This window comes from Agelaius phoeniceus, chromosome 3 (genome assembly GCF_051311805.1).
Source record: "Agelaius phoeniceus isolate bAgePho1 chromosome 3, bAgePho1.hap1, whole genome shotgun sequence".
In the NCBI taxonomy this organism is placed as follows: Eukaryota; Metazoa; Chordata; class Aves; order Passeriformes; family Icteridae; genus Agelaius; species Agelaius phoeniceus.
The window spans coordinates 101,230,769-101,250,202 of record NC_135267.1 but is presented as its reverse complement, the minus strand read 5'-3'; the positions used below and the strand labels follow the sequence as shown (position 1 = coordinate 101,250,202).

Here is a 19,434-nt window from a genome sequence, read left to right as displayed (position 1 = left end):
GCCTTTGTGAGGAGGTCTTGGCTCTCCACCACTCAGGCCAAAGTCACAGACAGAAAGAGGTCACACAACAAAAAAGAGCAATAGGAATGAGGTTTTGGGTGCTTTTAACGTTTCTTAGGACAAAACAATTTGAGGTCTAAACACATGGAGCTGCAGGGGGGCTGAAATTCTCCCCAGGCCCTTGGACAAAGGGCTCTGCTCAGCTATGGCAGCAATTCCCAGCTCAGCTCTGCTCAGCTGTGAGCAAGACTTCTGCTTTTTGTCTGCATACAAATCCCAGCTGCCCTGTCCCCTCCAGAAGGAACAGGAGAAAGCTGGAAAAAGAAGCACCACAAGAAGTTGCACTCCCTTCTAATCAGCACTTTTTCTGCTGGTGAGACAAAAATTCTTTGTGCAAACCCTGGGAGAAGACAAGCCAGATCCTGCTCAGTGCCTACCTAAGGGTGCAAGCACCTATGCTTGAAGCCAGAAAGGGCTCTTGAAGGGAAAGTCATGTCTTACTAACTTAATATTCCCCACTGAAAGGGTGGTCAGACACTGGAGCAGGCTGCTCAGGGATCTGGTAGAATCACTATCCTTGGAAGTGTTCAAAAAGTGCATTGATGTGGTGCTTAGGGACATGGGTTAGTGGTGGGCCTGGCAGCGCTGGGCTAATGCTTGGACTCGATGATCTCACACGTCTTTTCCCACTCGAACAATTCTGTGATTCCAGGACGCAGCTGGTCTCAGCTGGTCCCCAGGCTGGCTGATGGGCCCCTCGCTAGCCTTCACTAGATGGTGCTCTACGCCCTCCCAAAAAATCCCTTTTGCAGCCAGAGCCCGTTTGTCTTGTGCTGCATTTCCAGCTGCAGCCTCAGGTGGGAGGAGAAGGGATATTTTCCTGTCCGGGGGATGTTTTCCGCAGCGGCAAAGCAGGATGGGCAGTGGGGGTTGAAGAGCCCCCGGCTGTGCTGAAATGCGGTGGGAAATGTGTGAGAAAGAGGAGGTTGAGCAGATGGAGCAAAAGGCACGATCATCCCCCCCTGCCTGGAAGGTCCTTGTTTGCACTGATTTGCCCCCACAGAGGAATCACATCCTGGCAGAGGATGTCCAAACTTTCCCTGGCCAGGCCTTAGCTGAAGGAGGACTCTTTGCCCCTCTCCAGCTATGTGGGCACACGGTTTGTGGGCAAACCCTTCCAAAAGCGTCCTGGCAGCTTCAGCAGCCGCGGGCACAGCCAGAGACCTCAGCGTTTGCGGCTCCTCCTTCACCCCTCGGAAAGCCAAGTGCCACCCCAGGCAGCCCTGCCCTGCCTGCCGTGGGCTCAGGCAGGTTGTGCTGTCAAACTAAATCCACCCAGAGCGTGTGGGGCTGCAGAGAGCTCTGGGTGGGCTGAGGGACAGGTCTGCCCCTGGGGAGAGAGCAGCAGACACACTCCAGCACCCTGCTGGCAGCGGGAGGGAGGATGCCTCTGTAGAACTCGGCAAACGAAGCTCTTAAGCGGCGCTTGTCAGCCAACAGATAAACACACTTCGAGTTAAAAGTGTGTTTATCACCCTCTGATGGGGAATATGGCATGTGTGTACGTACAGCTTGCAAGTGGAGAGGCTTGCTAACCGTGCAAGAGAGCTACCCAGGGACAGAGACGGGCTGCTTTGGCTGGAAGAGGGATTTTCAAGGTTTTATTGCCTGATTATCCCGTATTTTCTTTGCAAAGTGTGTGTGTGGGTCTCATCTTGAAGCCTCTGACCCATCAGTCAGCCAATGGATTTTTGCATTTGTTGCTCTCTTTGAAGCCTGTTCAACCCCCCGTGGTGAGGACAGAAAGCACTGCTCAACAACAAGCCTTTCCTGAAATTCAGTTTTGCAGGACAAAACCCCCAGAGAGGCTTGTACTCTGTGTCATGGGTGCCTTCAGTGCACACAGCCTCCCTTTGACAAGCTGTCAAAAGGCTTCAAGAGGATCTTCATTGCTTTACACACCCTGGTTGGGAAAGCTTGAGCAGAGAGATTGGCTTTGCAGGAGTCAGAAGCCAGGCCTCTTCTCAGACGTGACATTTTGGGCACTGCCACCCTCCCAAACTTCATTAGAATCATTTCAGTGTGACAAAATAATCAGAAAAAAAAATAATAACAATAACAAAATAATCAGAAAAAACCCTTTGTGTCCAGCCTTAAAAACATCTCAAGCCAGATCACTGCTGCCCACAGGGGAACTGCTTTCACAGGGTTTCAGGGAGATGTTTCTTCCAGAGCAACAGTCCCCCAATATTTCCTGGGTTGGCCACATTCTCCATGCCCTCCCTTAAAGCTGTGGCACCGTCCAGGCCTCTTAAAAACTAATTTCCTGGACAGGCAGGAAACAAACAAAGCTTGGGAACCACAATCAGGATTTCAGGCTGTGATGTCACTTAGCCTTGCCCAGCCACCAGGTTCAGCCCAGAGCAGATCCTGGATCTGGTGCAGAGATGGATAATGTCTGCTGGAGATGCTGCTCACAACAAGCTCTGTTCCACAAGGTGAAGATCCAGCACTGCTTTGATTTGTGATCCATCAGTGTTGAACAACAGGAGATCCCATCATGGCTGAGGAAAAGAGCTGCCTCTCTATCAGAAGAGGGAAGGGGGAAAAAAAGATTCTTGTTTCAGCACCTGAGTTGGAGTAATTTCCCAGACCATCTCCATCCCAGTGCTGTGGAAGGCAGTGTGCTGGCAGCTGCTCCAGTGCTGCCTCACACCAAGTGTTTTTGCCTTTTGGGAGGCGTTTGAAGATCAAGAGGTTTCTAGGGGGGTGTGAGGAGATGAGTAATGAGGAAACAGCCTCTAGGAGGCTTCCAGTGAGGAAGCCCAACCCTTTATGCCAAGCCTTGCATCTTTTGAGAGGCTCAACCACTTCTGCATCTGGACAGCATCAGTGGAAGAGGGTGAGAAATGGAAGCTCCTTTTTCCCCATGGGCTTCTCTGAGTGACACATCAAAGGCAATACCATGGGAAACCCCACAAATGGGTCTCATCCTAGAGATGCCCTAGGGCCTTCCTACTGTGGACTCTCTTTATGCCAGCCCCAGGTCCCAGTCTTGCTGTGAGCTGTTTTCCTGCCCTCAGGCACTGGATAGCCCCATGGGGTGGCTGAGCTGCTGAAGCTGCTGCTTGCCCATTCAGCAACACATCTGCAATCCCTGAGGGGGTGGGAGCAAAGCATTTTTAAACTTACCACTGGAGCTTTTTGGTAGGGCTAAAGTTCTTCTCTCAAGAGCTTGAGTTTCATGTAGCATGAGGGCTGGTGTGAGCCAGCCCCAGGACACCTCGTGCTGCTCACTTCCTCCATTTAACAGAATGAAACATAGAAGGGTTCATTAATATTGAAAAAAAACTATCTCACTGCACCCTCATGCCAGTGGAAATCATCTCAGCTGACTGCAGCAAGCTCTCTGCACCCACCAGTGGATGCCTACGTGCAGGTTGCCCTCAGTATCGAGAGAGCAGATTAAAATTTGGCTGGGTTTTAACTCAGGATTTGTGGAGTGGTGCTTCGGGTACACACCCCAGGGCCTGGGCTGCAATTCCTGACTGCTTAAGGAGCACATTCGTAACTCATCAACATCTCTGCCGGGTTTCTACCCTCGGGGGAAGCCCCAGGGACAGGTTTTCAGGCAGAGAATGGGGTGGTGAGCAGGGCTGGCATCCCACACAGGGACATGGGCACAAGATCTGAGTGAGGTCACTAGGGCAGCTCAGCAGCGCAAGGCCAGGATCATGGGCATTTTGGGGATGGCTTTTTGCTTTGTTGCAGCTCCTCCCTGCCCAAGCTGATAACGTGCAGCTGATACTGCACTGAAAAACCTGCTGGAGAGAGCAAAGAAATCCACAGGCAGCCATGGCTGGCTCTGCTGGATTTGCTGCAGGATCAGGCAGGACACTGCCTGACATCAGTGTCCCCACTGCTGCTGTAGGCTGGAGCAGCTCCAGCACAGGGGACACCTCAGTCTGGTAGCAGCTGTGTGACCAAACTTCCCAAAGGGCAGCAGGAATCCTCCCTGCCCTCAGCCTGGAATATGGGCACAGGAGCACCATGTTCCCCTCCTCCACACGGTGCCAGTGCTGGAAGAAAAAGAAAAAGGATCAGATGCTGCAGAAGTCCTGACCTCATTCCTACCCTGCCTGCATGTGTTTTGTGGTAATGCTGTGATAATTCTCAAATGCTTCCTTTACATTTTCCCAGCCAGGCACCAACATCACTGCCATCACCCCGTCTCCTTGTCTCTGCAGGAGTGTCCTCAAGGAACACCTTTGCATTTGGCTGAACAAGATGTTCTTGTCTGAGGAACCACAACAGTGTTTTTCCTGGTTTTCCATCCATCCCACTAAACCACCAGCTTTTCTTCCTACTGTTTTGAGTAGAATGCATTCCTCTGGCTAGTGTTATGTGGACAGTATGTCTGACATTTCCTATCATCTTTTGGTCAGGTGAGCTCCAGGTAGGAAAGATGTGTTCCTGATGGGGTGATAATGCAGAGAGATACATAAATACAGTGTCCCAAAGCTTCTCCTTGGGCGGTGTCTTCCCAAGGAGATGTCAGAAGCATCCAAACAGTGGTTTGCTGCATCAGGGTAGGAATGTGCCTGGCATGACTGGTGTGTAGGGTCTCTCCTGGGTATCAAGGAGCCATCAGACAAAAATGCCTCATGGAACACTTCCACCTGCTCCAGCAGTGATGGAGGACATGTGCAGCCCCAAGCCATGACTTTGCCCTTGCTGCTGGTATCAGGCACACAGTGGGTGTCTCCTCATGATTTCTGGTCTTCTCAAAGTGCATCTGTGATGAGCTTCTGTCTGATGGGACTTTTCTTACCAAAGACTTTGCCTCTCCTGGAGGGAACTTTCTTATCTCAAGGGTAGTAGGATTGGGCAGAAACATATTTGCAGGGTGAAAGGCACCCCATAAACGAGGGGAAACACAGTGGGTCTCCCAGGAGGCTGCATTTTTGGCCCAGAACACAGCCCAAAACAACAACAGCATGCAGGTGTTTTGTCCATACCATTTTTAGCGAGCTTAAGGTAAAGCATTAGGACAAGGAAACCCAGACTCTGGCTCCCAGGCTGGTCTGCCACAGCTCTCAGATGTCTTTGCTCAATCCCTGTGCTCCTCTCTCAGTCCTGAGAACATTTCACAGCAAAATATTCCTGTATTCTGTTCCTGCAAAATAGGTGGCAAAATATGCATTGCCACAACGGTAAGCAGTGGCAACCACAGGCCCAAACACAGTTTGTTTTTTTCTCTCTTGGATAAAGATATGTCAGGGACTCAAGCTAAATACTTTTCAGTAATGCCCATTTTTTTGAGCTCATGTTTTAACTAGATCAGTGTTGAGGCCACCCAAGTTACCAGCTAATGTCACTGTCACTTCCAGCACTCCCTAATCGGTTCCACCCTGAGCAGGCAACAATCAATCTGTTCTTCATTGGTTAAACATCACATTTTACAGATTCTTGGCCAAAGGCCTTCAAGATCCTTGCTTCCCAAAGAGAAGGGAGAAAACACAGCATCCTTGTGTGGCTATTCAAGTGCTTTGAGTCAAATTTTCCAGCAGGGAAGGCCCATGGTGCAATCACACAGCCAATGCATGTTCTGAGCAGTGTCCCAGCTCTGCCGGGAGCAGGGTCAGGCTCTGGGGCTGCTCCAGCATTTTTTCCCACAAGTTCAGCCCATGCATGAGTCCTGCCCCAGCCCAAAAGCCTTTGCTGAGATGCCTTTGACAGAGGGAGTGAGCTGATCTGCCGACACGGGGCTGTCCCAGCAGATAAAATAAATATTTAGCTGGAGAACATCTAACAGTTTTCAAAGAGCCCGGGATGGCCCAGCATGTTTAGACTGTGTGCATAGCAAAGGGTGCTGCTGTCTTTAATCATCTTTGTATGTATTCCATGCTTTTATCTGGAGTTCTTCACAGTCCTCCACGGGGAGGTTTGTCCTGTTCATCTCTGCATCACAGATAAGGAAATGGGGGTGCAGCCAGCGAGGGCTGGGCTTGGGGTGCTGGGGGTGCCACGTTTGGAGCCGCCCTTCTTTGTGTTCCCTCTCCGAGGCCCGAGCTCCTCCAACAAGATGCCATGACAAGTGTTTTCCATGTTTTCCTGCTGGTGGTGGCCCTTGTGGCTGGTGCCACTTGTGCCCATATCTCAGCAGCAGTCCCTGTATCCCACTGTACCCCTCGCCCCTGGATGCAGCCAGGAGATGGGTTTGCAAAGTGGCTCTGAATTGCAGATGAAATGCAATGTTGCTTTCTGTTCTGGTGTTTTGCATCATGAAGTAACATCTCTTCTCTCTCAGCTTTATTTATTTATTACTTCATTTCACAGATGTTTCAATATAAAGTAATTAGTCCTGAGGGTAGCATTAAGCCAAGAACAAATTAGGCTGTAACACAATGTCTCCCCTGCCTGGGTGCTCTGTTTTTTGGGAGCCCAGCAGGCAAGGCTCCTGCCTGGACTCTGCCTGAGCTCTGTAACCAAGAGCATCCCGAGGGGGTGCAGTGTTCTGGGGCTGTGGGCAGGATGGGGCCCAGGGAGTTCTGCTTGGAGCAAGCTGCTGCTGGAGGGAGGTGTCAAAGGGAACCTGCCCCCATCCCAGCCTCCCATCAGCTCTCACCATGGCTGAAGAGGAGCCAGCTGAGTCCTAAGGCAAGAAATGAAGCATGGTTTTCTCTGGAAGCTGTGTGGGCTTTAATGAGAGCCTGACCCATGGTCTTATAAACTCATTTTTTAAAAAAAGAATTCCTTTTGAATTAACACATTTGCTTTCTCAGTTCAAATGCATATTTCCCTTGCCCCACAATTTCTCCCATACAACATTCTTTTGAATCAGATTTTCATAGAAACTTTTACTGAAAACAACAGCCTAGCCACCTCAGAAATATCCAGCCCAGCCAATATATCCCTGTGGAAAAACTGTGATAAACTGATGGGTCATTCTCAGATGGGTCTGCCTGAGCAGGAGCTGGCCCCAGACTGGGGAAGGAGCTTCCCCACACATCCCCAGACATAGTACTGAAGTTACACCCTTGTGTATCTGTATAAAACACACAGAGGTGTTTTATAGATCCCCCTGCTTTTCCTTATTTCCCTGTGTAGCCACAGAGGGAATCTCTGCAGAGGATGAGAAGTGTAAACCCAGATTTTATATCAGAAAGCAAAGTGTACCTTCGTGTCCTGGGAACCTCATCATGCCTGGGTTTGCCAGCCCCCTCCATCTTCCAGCCCCATGGATCTAGGGGCTTTGGGTCACATCCCAGGCTGGGCTACAAGGCACTTGAACCTTTTCAGAACCACCTTTTGACAAACTAAACTAATTTTTCAGGCCTTGCCTTCTTAAGGCCACCAGCTTTCCAAGAAATTTTAAATCCTATAAAATTCACCCAAATCCCATAATCCCTCATGGAAACAAAGGCTGGACTGATTATTTTTTGCTAAAAGGTTGGCAGGCTTCCAGCTTTCTGAAATGCAGCTCTGCCGAAAGAAAAATCTTTTGAGGGCAAAATCACGTACTGGTGGTTTTGGAAAGACAAGTTAAAGTAAGGCATTTCAGGAAAAACAAAAAGCCTTTAAAAATAGTCTTGAAGCTATCTTTATCCTCAGGTCTGGAAGAGGAAGGGTCACACTTATTTTTTATCTGCTTTCCCCCCTGCTGACTGAAAGAGAAAGGGGCAAGTGGTTTATTTTTAACCTCCTGTTCCTGCTGCAGATGCAAGAAAAGCCATTTTTCCCAAAGCTGGCTGGAGCTTTGTGTGCTGGGACAGCTGTGGGAACCTCCGTCTGCCCCAGCTATGAGAAAAAAGGGCTTGGAGGGGGTTTTGGAGACCAGGAAATTATTTGTGGGTGGCCAAATGAGGGCTGGGGTAGCTCAGCAATATCATTGCAGGGCAGTCATCAGGGTCTTTCTTGCAGGGAGGTCTGCAAAGATTACATGGGTGCTGCTGCAGCACCTCATCAGAAAAGGGCCTTTGATTCTTTCCTCTCCTTTTGGAGTGGTGAGAGCAGGGGGAAGAGCAGCACCCACCCTGTGCCACCACATCAAGGTGCCCCTGGGGAAGGGGCTCACATTCCTGAGCTGCTCCTCAGCTCTGGGGAGCATGGATGGGCACAGGGGCATCTCACTCCCTGATGCCACTGCTCTTCCCAAACCCATAATAATCTCCTGGGAGTGCAAGGACCAGTACTGCACAAAGCCCTCAGGATGTGGGTGCACAGTAGCTTTAGAGAGGCAGGAGGGTGTTGTAAGTTTTTCTCCTTCCCTGCCATTCCTGATCCATGATTTACCTCTGTTGCTGCCAGATGTGGAATGTCTGGGTGAGAATGGCTGCCAATACCCCAAACCCTGTGCCCAAGTGGCAGGGGCCAGGTAAGAGGGTGTCACTTGCAAGGTGAAGCACAGCATCATTTGGGACACCCCTGCAATGACTTCTGTCCTCTCTCAGTTCCATAACAGCTTTTTGCAATTCCTCAGTCTAGCATCTCCTTTACCATCCTAAATAACTGTCCATCCTGAAGCAATTCCTTCATTTTTAGTGACCACTTCATCCAGCCCATGACACATGGCTCCAGCAAACTCCCTTCCTAGAGAAACACCCCCTCTGCTTCCCAGCTTTCATCTCCAGTGGGAGGACTTTGATTTTCTTGGCAGGCTTCGTGCCTCTGTAGAGGCCAGTGGCAATATGGGACAATTCACCCTTGCCTGTGCTTTTTGAGCCCTTCAGAGGTTTGTGAGACAGGACTTCCCTTTGCAAAAGCCCTGTCAACTCTCCCCAGGTAATTAATTGCAGTTTTTGATACAGCTTCTGGTCATGTGGGCAGCACAGAAATGAGGTACAGACACCAAGAAACCTCCTGAAGGCATTTTTCAATGTCCTGTGGAAAAGCAGTGCAGCTGCCCCAGTCCAGGAGCTGTTTGCAGTGCTCTTGCTGGGAGGATGCAAAACCCTCCCATGCATTAACTACTGCACAGCCTCACAGCAGCTTCTCACCTTGCCTGGACCCCTTAATCCCCATGCCAGTGGATTTAATACCCCTGTATTAAAGAAGGCAGCTTATGGAGAGGCTGCTGGGAATTTATTAGCTGGGCTCTTGGGAGGCAGAGCCAATAAAATAGAAACTTAATGAGCAGCATGCTGGTCAAAGGAGTTTAAATAATACCTAGCAATCTACATCCTCCAACTCTTCACCTCCAAGGCTGATCAGTGGAAGTAGCTACATCCATGAGATCCCAACAAGGGACCAGAGTCACTCTGGAACCCTGGGCATGAATGAGGTGGGAGCCAGGAGCCAGGACAGTTGCTTTAGATGATTTACAGAGTTAGTGGCAGAGTGGTAGAATTAGCTGATTTATTTGAAAATTTAAAAAAAAAAAAAAAAAACACACCAGAATGATGAGAAGAATTGCATTACACTGCTTTTGGTTTTTGCTAAATGTAAACAATAGCTCATGTTATTTTAGAATTTAGCTTTGTTAATAATACTGCAGGGTGCACTGAAAGCACCTTCCTGGTGCAAAGACTTTCCAGACACCTGTGAGGCACCACCAGCTCTCGATTAGGCACAGGAAGGAAAGGCAGTGGTCCAAAAATTCAGTCAATCCAGTTTTAGGCTTCCTAATCCCATCTCAGAAGTGGTGAAGCCACATGAGAAGGCACTGATCCAGGATGAACTTGCTCTACCTGTTCAATTTTTCTTTTTTTTAAAAAACAGGCTTCCTTTGAAGCATCAGGCTTCACCCCAGATCAGGTATGAGCTCATCTGTACATCTAACCTCCTTCCAGAGTAGCCACAAACCCTCCCCCAGTGAGAGACATCCAGCCAGCCCAAGCTGTGCACAGCTCAGGGAAGGGCAACACATTTGTGTCAGAAATCTCCAGTCATTCCCCCTGCTCCCTTGAATATCAAACAGCAGAGCTGACACTGCAAAGGCAGATATCAAACTGTAGTATCTGTTCCTGTCATGCTGAAGAGAAGCAGAAAAGGAGCAGTGGCTGCCTGCAGGAGGTCTACTGACAGCACCAGGGCTTAAGGATGCTCAGCACCAATGGCCAAGGGAATGGCAGACATCCCACTGCTCCCCTGGAACCCCAGGGACAGTTCACTTGGATCTGCACTTCAAAGAAAGTGAGCTACCAAGGAAAAAACAAGAGCAACTGTCTGTGCAAGCCTGCTGGGTGCTTGTTGGCAGCCCTCCTTGCACTGGCAGGAGAAAAGAGCCACAGCCCAGGCATCACAAAGGTGCACAGGGCTGCTCAGGACCTTTTCCAGGGTAAAATCAAAGGAATTCAAGACAGGGTTGTGAGTAGCTGATCCAAGGGAATGTGGGAGCAAGACACATTTGCAGATACAAGACATCTGCATTTGGAATGGGGAATAGGAGAGAAATGCATGAGGAAACGGATACAGGAAGGAAGGATGAGCACATGCCCAACTCTTTTTTCTCCCTTTCAAGTATCAGCCACAAAGTGCCAGAGGTCTCAGGCCACTGTGCCTGATGGACCTCGGGATTCTGATGCTTCCAGTGGTCTCTTCCAGTGTCTCCATGCGACTAATCCCAGCCGAACAGCAAAGATCAAGCACGTCAGTACCAGCAGAACAACTGGGGAAAAAACACAGAGGCATGTTAGAGCATAAAAAAGACAGTGCCTCTTGTCATACTTCAGCTCCCAGAACAGGGGTATTCAGGGAAAGAGAAAAAAAACCACAATCGCCTATACAGGATCCATTTCCCCCAGAGTTGTATCTCTCAGAGTTTCACTGCTATACAGTGGAACTTGCCCAATGCTTCCAGGTCAAGGAATGTCTAAAAAGGGGGAGGCTTCCTGGACACAGGAGTTAAAATACATTACATTAACAAAATACTCCAAGAATAGTTGAACTATATAAAGAAACATGTACTAGTTTGGGGAAAGCACATTCTCGTCCTACCAGTCAAACCAGCTGAACCACTAAGAATGAAGTTTTGCTGGTAAGAAATGTACCTACTCCAGGAGCAGAGCTGCCTGCCAGAGACCATGCACACCTCCACATTCCTGGTGGCCACAACCATCAGGAGACCTCCAACCTCCAGTGCTCCCATGGCTGTGGCAGGCAAGCTTTGCCAAGTCCTGCTGGGTGCTTTCAGACATGGCCGGGCTCCAGCTGCACTTAGAGCCAAGGGAACTGTTCTGGAGCAGCTCCAATGGTGGTTCCAGTCCAGAATTTAGCTTTGGCCACTGGTATGTGGCAGTGGGAAGGCTGAAGGGTGGGAACATGCTCCCTTCTGCTGACCCCGTGGTGGGAATAGGCATCTCAAACCATTTCAGCAAGATTCAGAGTTCACAGAGCTCACTGCCTTTCATGCCAGCACAAAACTGCTCATAATGGTACAGCTTCTGCCAGACTGTGATTGTACAGAATTTGGACAGCTTAAGCCCATTTACTACGGATGACTACACTCAGCTCTGCTACAGTGGCTGGCAGCAACCAGATAATCCCAGGAAAACTTGTTGAGGCTAGCCTGGGCTCTGCACAGGAGAGGAGCATGTGAAGCCCTCCGTGGGTCAGAAGCTCATGCACTGCTCCAATATGCCCAACAACAGAGGGCAAATGGAAGTCCACAGCCTTCATCCCAGCCCTGCTTTTCCTGTCCTGCCCTATGTCAGACGGAGCTGCTGGAGCAGCCAAGTGGGTGATGGAGGATTGCAGGACAAACATATTGCACTGGGAAGTGAACTTGAGACAACACAAGCTTTGGATTCAGCCCCAAGGCTCATGGGCAATGATTTCTGCTCTGCTCTTTCTTTAGCAAAACAAATACCTTCAAATATGTCCCTAGTTCTGCTTTTAACAAATAATGCTTTTCAAGTGGCAAGACTCTCTTCTCTCAATACAGAGGAAGATGTGAAGTGTTTACAGGCCTTCTTTTACAGGAGTTGGGAAGATTCACCTATAAAAACGTCATTGGTCAGTGTGGATGAAAACGAGCCGCTCCTGCACGCGCTGCCAGTCAGAGCTGCTATCACCACTGGGTAGACTGTGAGGTTATAGCGGACATACTTGTCAAGAAAGTAGTTTTCTACATAAAACCTGTGAAGAAAAAGGGTGACCAGAATAAGAATTTTCTCTATATTTTGTTTTCCATTCCCTAAGAAAAGAATTAGACAGAGAATGAAGGGTTTTGTGGGCCACCTGCGACAAGAGTCCAAAATTTTTCATTTACTAATATTCAAAAAGTTCATAAATAATATATTTAAGGTAACTTAAGGGAAAAATAAAGCCATGTTTCATATGGTTTCTGTATCACACCTTCAGATGTAAACCTAAGGTAGGCTGGGCTCATGTAAGTCACAAAAACGTGTTCCTGGCCCACAATACTTATTGGCATTGCTGAGGTCAGGGGAGAAAAGCTCTGCCCAGACTCCCAGTTCATCTGCCATGAATTATAACAGAGGTCTTTGTACTCAGTGTTGGGAGAGGGACAAGTGATGGCTGAATTGGAACAGCTGGTCACCACTGGTGAGGTGGAAGGGGTTTCTGAGGCTCGGTGGGGACCTGTGGGGTTGCTTACCATATCACCAGGCTGAGAGCCAGGATGCTCAGGGAAGCAGTGGTTGCTTTCTCATTGGGCACGTTCCACTTGTAGATCAGCACGACGGCGAAGTTCAGCAGCGTGGCGATGCTGGTCCATGTCAGGTACAGGGCCAGCCCGTTCTGCACCTGTCACGCAGCACAGCAAGAGGACAGGAGTGACACACTCTGTTTGTCTTTGGTGACCCCTAGGCCCCAATGCAGTTGAGCCAGACTCCTGGACCTAGCTGCAGGAAAAGTCCCTCAACACAGAGAAAAGGTGAAGCCTTGGAGTCCTGAAGGACTCCAGAGCTCCATGTGTCACACTGGTGTTTCAGGAAGTGCCAAGAACAGAGCCCACTCCCAGTTTGTGCCAAGAGATGAAGATGCCTTTCCAGAAAGTTTGCTAGGAACTTTTCTGTGCAGGGCAGAAATCTTTCCTTAGCTATGTTCTGCCACTGGATCTTTCACTCTTGATACCTCCAGCAGTGCACAGAGGTTGTTTTTATTTACCATTTACCCACAGGACAGCTTCTCAAAAGCCACGTACCAGAATGCGGATGAGCCAGAGCTCAGCTTTGTGAGCCTTCACAAACCACGAGGAATGGATGCTCAAGGCTCGGTGGGAAACAAAAAGGGAGGCACATGTGGTAAGAGAGAGGACTGCCAGGAACACCAGGGCTGGAAGGAGGTATCTAGGACAAAGAACATGTACACACACAGTAGACATCACATTTTTCTCAGTGGTGTCACAATGCCCTAATTTGTAGCTTTAGTGTTTGGCCTTTACTGGCTCTAAGTTGATCAGCCTTTAATAAAGGTAATCACTACACATAGCCTTCATTTTGACATATTGCTGTTGCTGTTTTACTTTGTTAATCATGAAGTTGTTTTCCTGACTCCAAGTGATTTCTTCACCTCTTGACAGCGGTGCTCTCATAAGCCCTTAATGTGACCATCATTATGGAAACCATCCAAGGCAAGGAGCTTAACTGCATTAATAAAGAGAGGCATGGCTCCTGTCTTATCTGTGCAGGTAAAAATGTAGAACAGCTTTGAGGAGATCTCAGACTTCAATGACCAATCTGTTTCATGGGTAAGATGACAACATAATGCAACCCCCCAAACTTTTATGAAGGCTACATTTTGGCAAAGCTTGGCATAGAGTTTTGCAGGCATGATCAAGTGTTCACACACAGAGTTAAAAAAAAGAGAAAAAAATAGTACTGGGGTGATCCCACCAAGAGTGTTAAAAAGTATTTGTAACAAAAGACAACTTACTCTCGGTCCCACAGAAAGAGCCATCCAACATTGAGGCAATTATTCAAACACCATGCCACATAAAAAGGTGTTGGCAGCAAGTCTGGTTTTATGAAGACATATCCAAGTTCATTCCTGCCAGGGAAAAGTGGGTATGGAGAGAGGAAAACAATGCCTTTATTGACCAAAAAAACCTTTCTGGCCTAATTTTCCTTATATTAGGAGGGACTTTACATTGGAATTAAACATTTTGGCTTAAATCAGACTATTTCTCTTCTGTGTCCTTCTCTGATACAATACAGAAATACCTGTGGCTTTCCTTGTCAGGCAGTTATTGATCTCATTACTCCAGGAAAAGTTTGCAGTCCAGTTCAACAAACCAAGAGACTCCCTAGTGCTGGTTGTTTGATCTCTAACAGAAAGTAAATTCAAAGCATTAGCTCTGTAATCCATTAATTTTGCCCCTGTGGTTTCTCAGCCTCTAGCAGTGGGTAAGTGCAGGTACTGGGTAAATCTGTCAGATTCCCTGAATCACTGGAAATGAAGCCTCATAGAGGAGTTTACACACTTTGATGCCTGTCCACTCTTTAGAGGAGTTCATGTACACCTGCAAACTGCTTCCCAGCTTTGGTTGCTGGACATAAGAGATGTTCCAGCCCCAGAGCTTCAACACGCCAAGTAGTGGCAGTGGGTTTGCTCTTGCTAGAAACCTTGAAAGGAAGGTAAGAGACTGAGCTACTCCAAAAGGGAAGAGTCACTGTCCCTTCTCATTTATGCTGTAAAGAATAAATAGGGAAAATACCTTCGACAGATCCCTGACAAGGCGTAGAGGAGCCAGGCGAGCTGCCAGGCGTAGATGACGTTCCAGATGAGGAAAGTCCAGCCAGCTGGTGTGAAATCAGTGCTGTACTTGGCAGAGATATTTCCAGGGGTTGTCCTGAACAGACCTGTGGAATGTTATTGCAGGCAAAAGTGTTATTGCATCCAGAGCATGGGGAAAGACTAATTTTCCTGATTTTCCTTAACCTTCAATATTCCTCCCTGCCTCAGTGGGTTCAAGGATGATGAGAGCGCGCCCTTGGTGCAAACCAGCCATGTGCTGCAGTTGGTTTAGACATCCATTATGGGATCACTGTCCCTTATTGGGAACACTGTGCACCTGCCCTCTTAGACAGAGCCAGGAAAACAGCTGTCTGTGTAATCCAGAGGATGGCATGATGGCATTTCCTGGCAGATTCAGCCAGTTAGGGTTCAAATGCGGCACCACTGTCATCTACAAATCCACAGCAGCATCCTGAACATCTTCCACCAGGGATACAAGGGCGTGCAAAGACTGCCTTTCAACCGCCATTAGATCCAGATTCACCAGGGACATTAATTGGATTTCAAGGGACTGGATAGGGTTCAGGCATTTGGCTGTAAACCTGGAGGATGCACCAGCTACTTCCACCTTTTACAGAACAAGGTGTATTTGGAGAGTTGATGAGGCAGCAAACACATCTATCCCATCTATGCCACCTTGTATCATTGCATGATACAAAGCATGAAACCCACCTCTGAATGAAGAAAATTTGCTTGCATTACCTTTGAAAGTCCCAGTGGCATTTCCAGCATTCATTATCACCATGACCGTGAAAGTAGCCAGAGACAGAAACATCACCAAAATCTTCAACTTGTGTAGAGCATCCATCTTACCCTGAAACACATTAGAGATATTGTTGGCTTATCCTAAAGGAAGCCTGGATTTGTTCCACATCCCAGAGACTGTTTTAGAAATAATGTTGTAAATTCACAAATTTTAACTGCCAGCTTTTATTTGTGGAGTTTTCATTAGAACTAAAAAGGCCTTTGCATGGGCTAGGAGCATCTCCCTTTGATGAGATCTTGTGAGGTTGCAGAATGGAAATGGGAAGCTTTGGGAGAGCCGCCTGCTCTGCCACCCTCCATTGCAAGAGCCATAACTTAGGTTTGCCTAAGGTTTTCACAAAGGCCGAAATAATTAGCCCACAAAATTAGCTTATCTGGCATCACTGTTTTACTGAAGCCAACAGGCTTATCAATTTTGCCCACTCTAGGAAGCAAATATGAAAATGTTGAAGTCTTCACTTAGCAGCCAAGTGCCTTTTAGTTCAACATAACTTCTCACAGTTACCTCTCTAATCCTATAACTCTGACAAATTAACTTCCTTTCATGGTGGTATTACCTCCTCATCTACTGGCTGCAAATAAGCTTTAACTGCTTTAGCACGTCTCAAGCACTTTATAGACTATAAAATCCACATTCTACAATTTTTCAAAGTTAGTAAGAAGTGACTTGCGCTTTCCCAAGAGATTTCCATTAGTCCAGCATTTATTCTATGCCAGAAAATTTAGTGCCACCTCTAACAGTAAGCATATACACACCCAACTATAGGCAACAGCTTTATTTCTCCTCACAGCTCAGCACTTGAGCTGCTTTCTCTCTACAGTGGCACTTCAATGCTTTCCAGGGTTGGCAGGAGTAACAACTGAGTTGTTCCACATTACTCAGTCTTGAACAATAAATTCCAGTTCCCACTACAGTGAATTGTTTTATAGTTCCAGGCTTTGTTCACAGAATGGGCTGCATCCAGACACGTCACAAGGAAGTGGGAAGGGAGGTTCTGTTTTCTGTGAATCTACACAAGTTTTTTCCCTTTTCAGTTCTATCTTAACAGAAAAAACACCCTTTTAAAATATAAAAATTAAAATCCTATGTGGAAGAATGCAAGATATGAAATCCCAACTAGATTTATGTCAATCAAATTGCAGAACAACATGCTGTCTTCAACAGATACACTGGATTAGCAAATTCTGAAAAGAAAAATCCACTATTGTACTATTAGAGATATAGTTTCTGGCTCAGGAAATAACTGACATGCAGATTTCTGAAAGCCATGAAAACGTAGAAGAAAAACATCCCTCTACACTTGTCAATGATCAAGGAAAGAATATAAGAATAGGACATTTTCCTGCTCCAGTACATGGGACTAGCTCGTCCTGTGACCTCCCTGCCAGGCTAAAACTCTGACCTCCCATAGTCCTGCAGTTGACTTCAGCATCACATTTCTTTTTCATTAGCATATTTTGAAGAACCTTGATTGCACAGCTTCAGAGAAACCCGTGTTTGCTTACAGAAGTCTAGGAGGAAAGCCTTGTTAAACAGGTCAATAGTTTCACTAGCGTCTCTCACCTCCTGCCTCCCTCTAACTTACTGCTTGCAATAAATGTCTGCAACATTTCCTGCCTGCAGTCTCCAGTCACAAACACCCATTAAAAGAATCAGAAATATTACTCACAGGAATCCACACAGGCTTTATGGCAGCGTTTTACAGCTGTGGTTCAGCTACAAACAGCGCTGGGGAGTCTCCGCCTCCTAACCCTATCTAAAGAGATTTCATACAACTCTCAGCAGATTAATAATCACTTATTATTATTAAAAGAAAAATTTAAAAACTCACAGAAGTTAGACATACTTTCTGTCTGTGTGCTGCTGCAGCCTCCAATTGGCTAAAGCCTCCCAAAAACAAGCACTTATGCAAGAGAAATGTGATTACTTAACCAAAGTCTTTTATAACAGCCAGACATTTCGTATAACATTGCACTTTCCCAACTTGTTGGCAGACAGTAGCTAATGAGTGCATGCTCTGGGCTCTTGCCTGCTTTGTCCTTCCTCATCCCTGCCAGGGGGAGGGAAACTAAGCACTTAATGTAAAATACTGCACCTCAAAATCTTAGTGCTCCGGAGTGGGAAATGCTAGCAGGGGGTGCTGGAGAAACAGACTGGATTTGGGGTTTGGGCAGGATGGAGATAAAAATGGTTTGAATTGGAAGGGAGCTGAAAGATCACGTGGCTCCAACAACTCCCCTGCCATGCGCAGGGACACCCCCCACTAGACCAGGTTACTCAAAGCCCTGTCCAGCCTGGCCTTAAACATTTCCAGAGATGAACACACAAATATAATACACAGAACCACAGGAAAGTTTAGGTTAGAAAAGAACTCTAAGATCCAGTCTGAACATAAACAACACAGATCCATAGTCTGGATCCTGTGAGCATCTTCAGATCTTCCTACAGCCTCAGATGGATATTGGATCATGAGTAAATTTTTGTTCTTTGATATAGAAAAGGCTCCTGCCCTGTAGTGCAAGCCCACCCCACAGAAGCAGTGCAAGCCATGCAAGCTGATCAGTCTCCACCTGCACCTCTGTCTGCTACAGAACCACAATCTCACCACATCTACTCCTTTCATTTTATATTTCTGCTTGTTTCCTCTCAAATTTAAACTTTTATAGCCAATTTAAAATATTCTTCAGCATCAAAATGTTATTTACCTTGTGCAGCCACAGTGCTTACCAAGCAGACAGTCTGGCTGGCAACTACCCCATGTCAAATATAAAGGCAGTGAATTAACTAGCAACTATCTTCACCCTTTGGAAACAACATCATGGGACTGGGAATTAACCCAGCTGGAGCTTCCTTGGCCATTGAGATAGGGGTGGAAAGCCCATGTGAACATGGATTTGCCAGCTATGGAAAGTGCAGGGCAGCCAGCCAGCACTGTTGCTGTCTGTTTGTCTGTGTAGGTGTGAGGTCCACCCTTTGGAGGCATTCTGAGGTCCACCCTCTGGAGGTATTCTGATGTGGAAACCAGTGGTTTAAGTATGATTATTTCTTATTAGCCAGACAACATGTTGTGCTCTATACACGGATCAAAAACAAGAGCTGCTTGTGCATAGCATGCTCCTTGAAGAAGACAGAGGCCTGAGCTCACAGCATGGTGGCATTGGCATTTTTCTCTCCTTTTTTCACTTTGTGAACCCCCCAGATACGTACACAGGGACTCTGCCCATATCCTAGAAACTGCCTTCAAGTCACAAGGTTATAAGCACTTGCTGCAGCAAGCATGGGCTGGAGTACAAGCAGAACCATTACGAACACTCTATGGCCTTTCCCTCCAGCAGATTAAAATCTTTTCCCACACTGGAGCATGTCTTATTTATGGCCCTCTATACATATCTGGTGTGTATAGGCATATATATGTCTTTATCATCAGATAGTCCAAATGACTTCAATATGATGTCAGACACTACATTTTCATTCAACAAATGGGTGGCCTAAAATTCCTCACTGAACACAGGCCACTTTATCAAACATGTGCCTGTTAGGCACAGCTGGTCAGCCAGGTCCCTGCTGACCTAAATCTAGGGAAACTTCTGCATGCAGGAAACACTGGACAAGTGCAAGAACAAAATTCACCCACATCCCCCACCCGCCCACCTTGCTGCCCCATGTTCTTGCTGGTTATTCCAGAATGCATCTCTTGTTGCACTGAGACCAGTGGAAGCCAGGCCACCACAGTGGTGGTGGCCTTGTCCTCTGGCCACACTCCGTAATCCAGGCAGAAACTTAAAGCCCACATTCTGGGTTTCAGAAGATTTTGTGGTTTTTCAGAATAAATCACAACACAGGCCTTGGATAAAATATTCAAAATTATTTTATCATGCAGCTCTACAAAAATCCCCCAGGTACGTTCATAAAACACAGAGCAATGTACTTAGTGCTTATAAAGTTATTAAAATTGAATGTCTTTTGCT

The 19,434-nt window shown here is 47.2% G+C and overlaps 1 protein-coding gene across 1 annotated transcript; it reads right to left on the bottom strand.

Annotated features, from left to right (window-relative positions):
• Positions 1–9,357: 9,357 nt before the first annotated feature.
• Positions 9,358–17,450, bottom strand: LOC129117880 (uncharacterized). The gene is made up of 8 exons (XM_077175988.1): positions 17,136–17,450; positions 15,403–15,514; positions 14,621–14,765; positions 13,840–13,953; positions 13,109–13,253; positions 12,560–12,708; positions 11,939–12,078; positions 9,358–10,609 (listed from the first exon to the last, which is right to left on the bottom strand). The coding sequence occupies exons 2-8, from the start codon at positions 15,506–15,508 to the stop codon at positions 10,488–10,490; spliced, it is 921 nt and encodes a 306-aa protein (XP_077032103.1). The 5' UTR covers positions 15,509–15,514; positions 17,136–17,450; the 3' UTR covers positions 9,358–10,487.
• Positions 17,451–19,434: the final 1,984 nt, after the last annotated feature.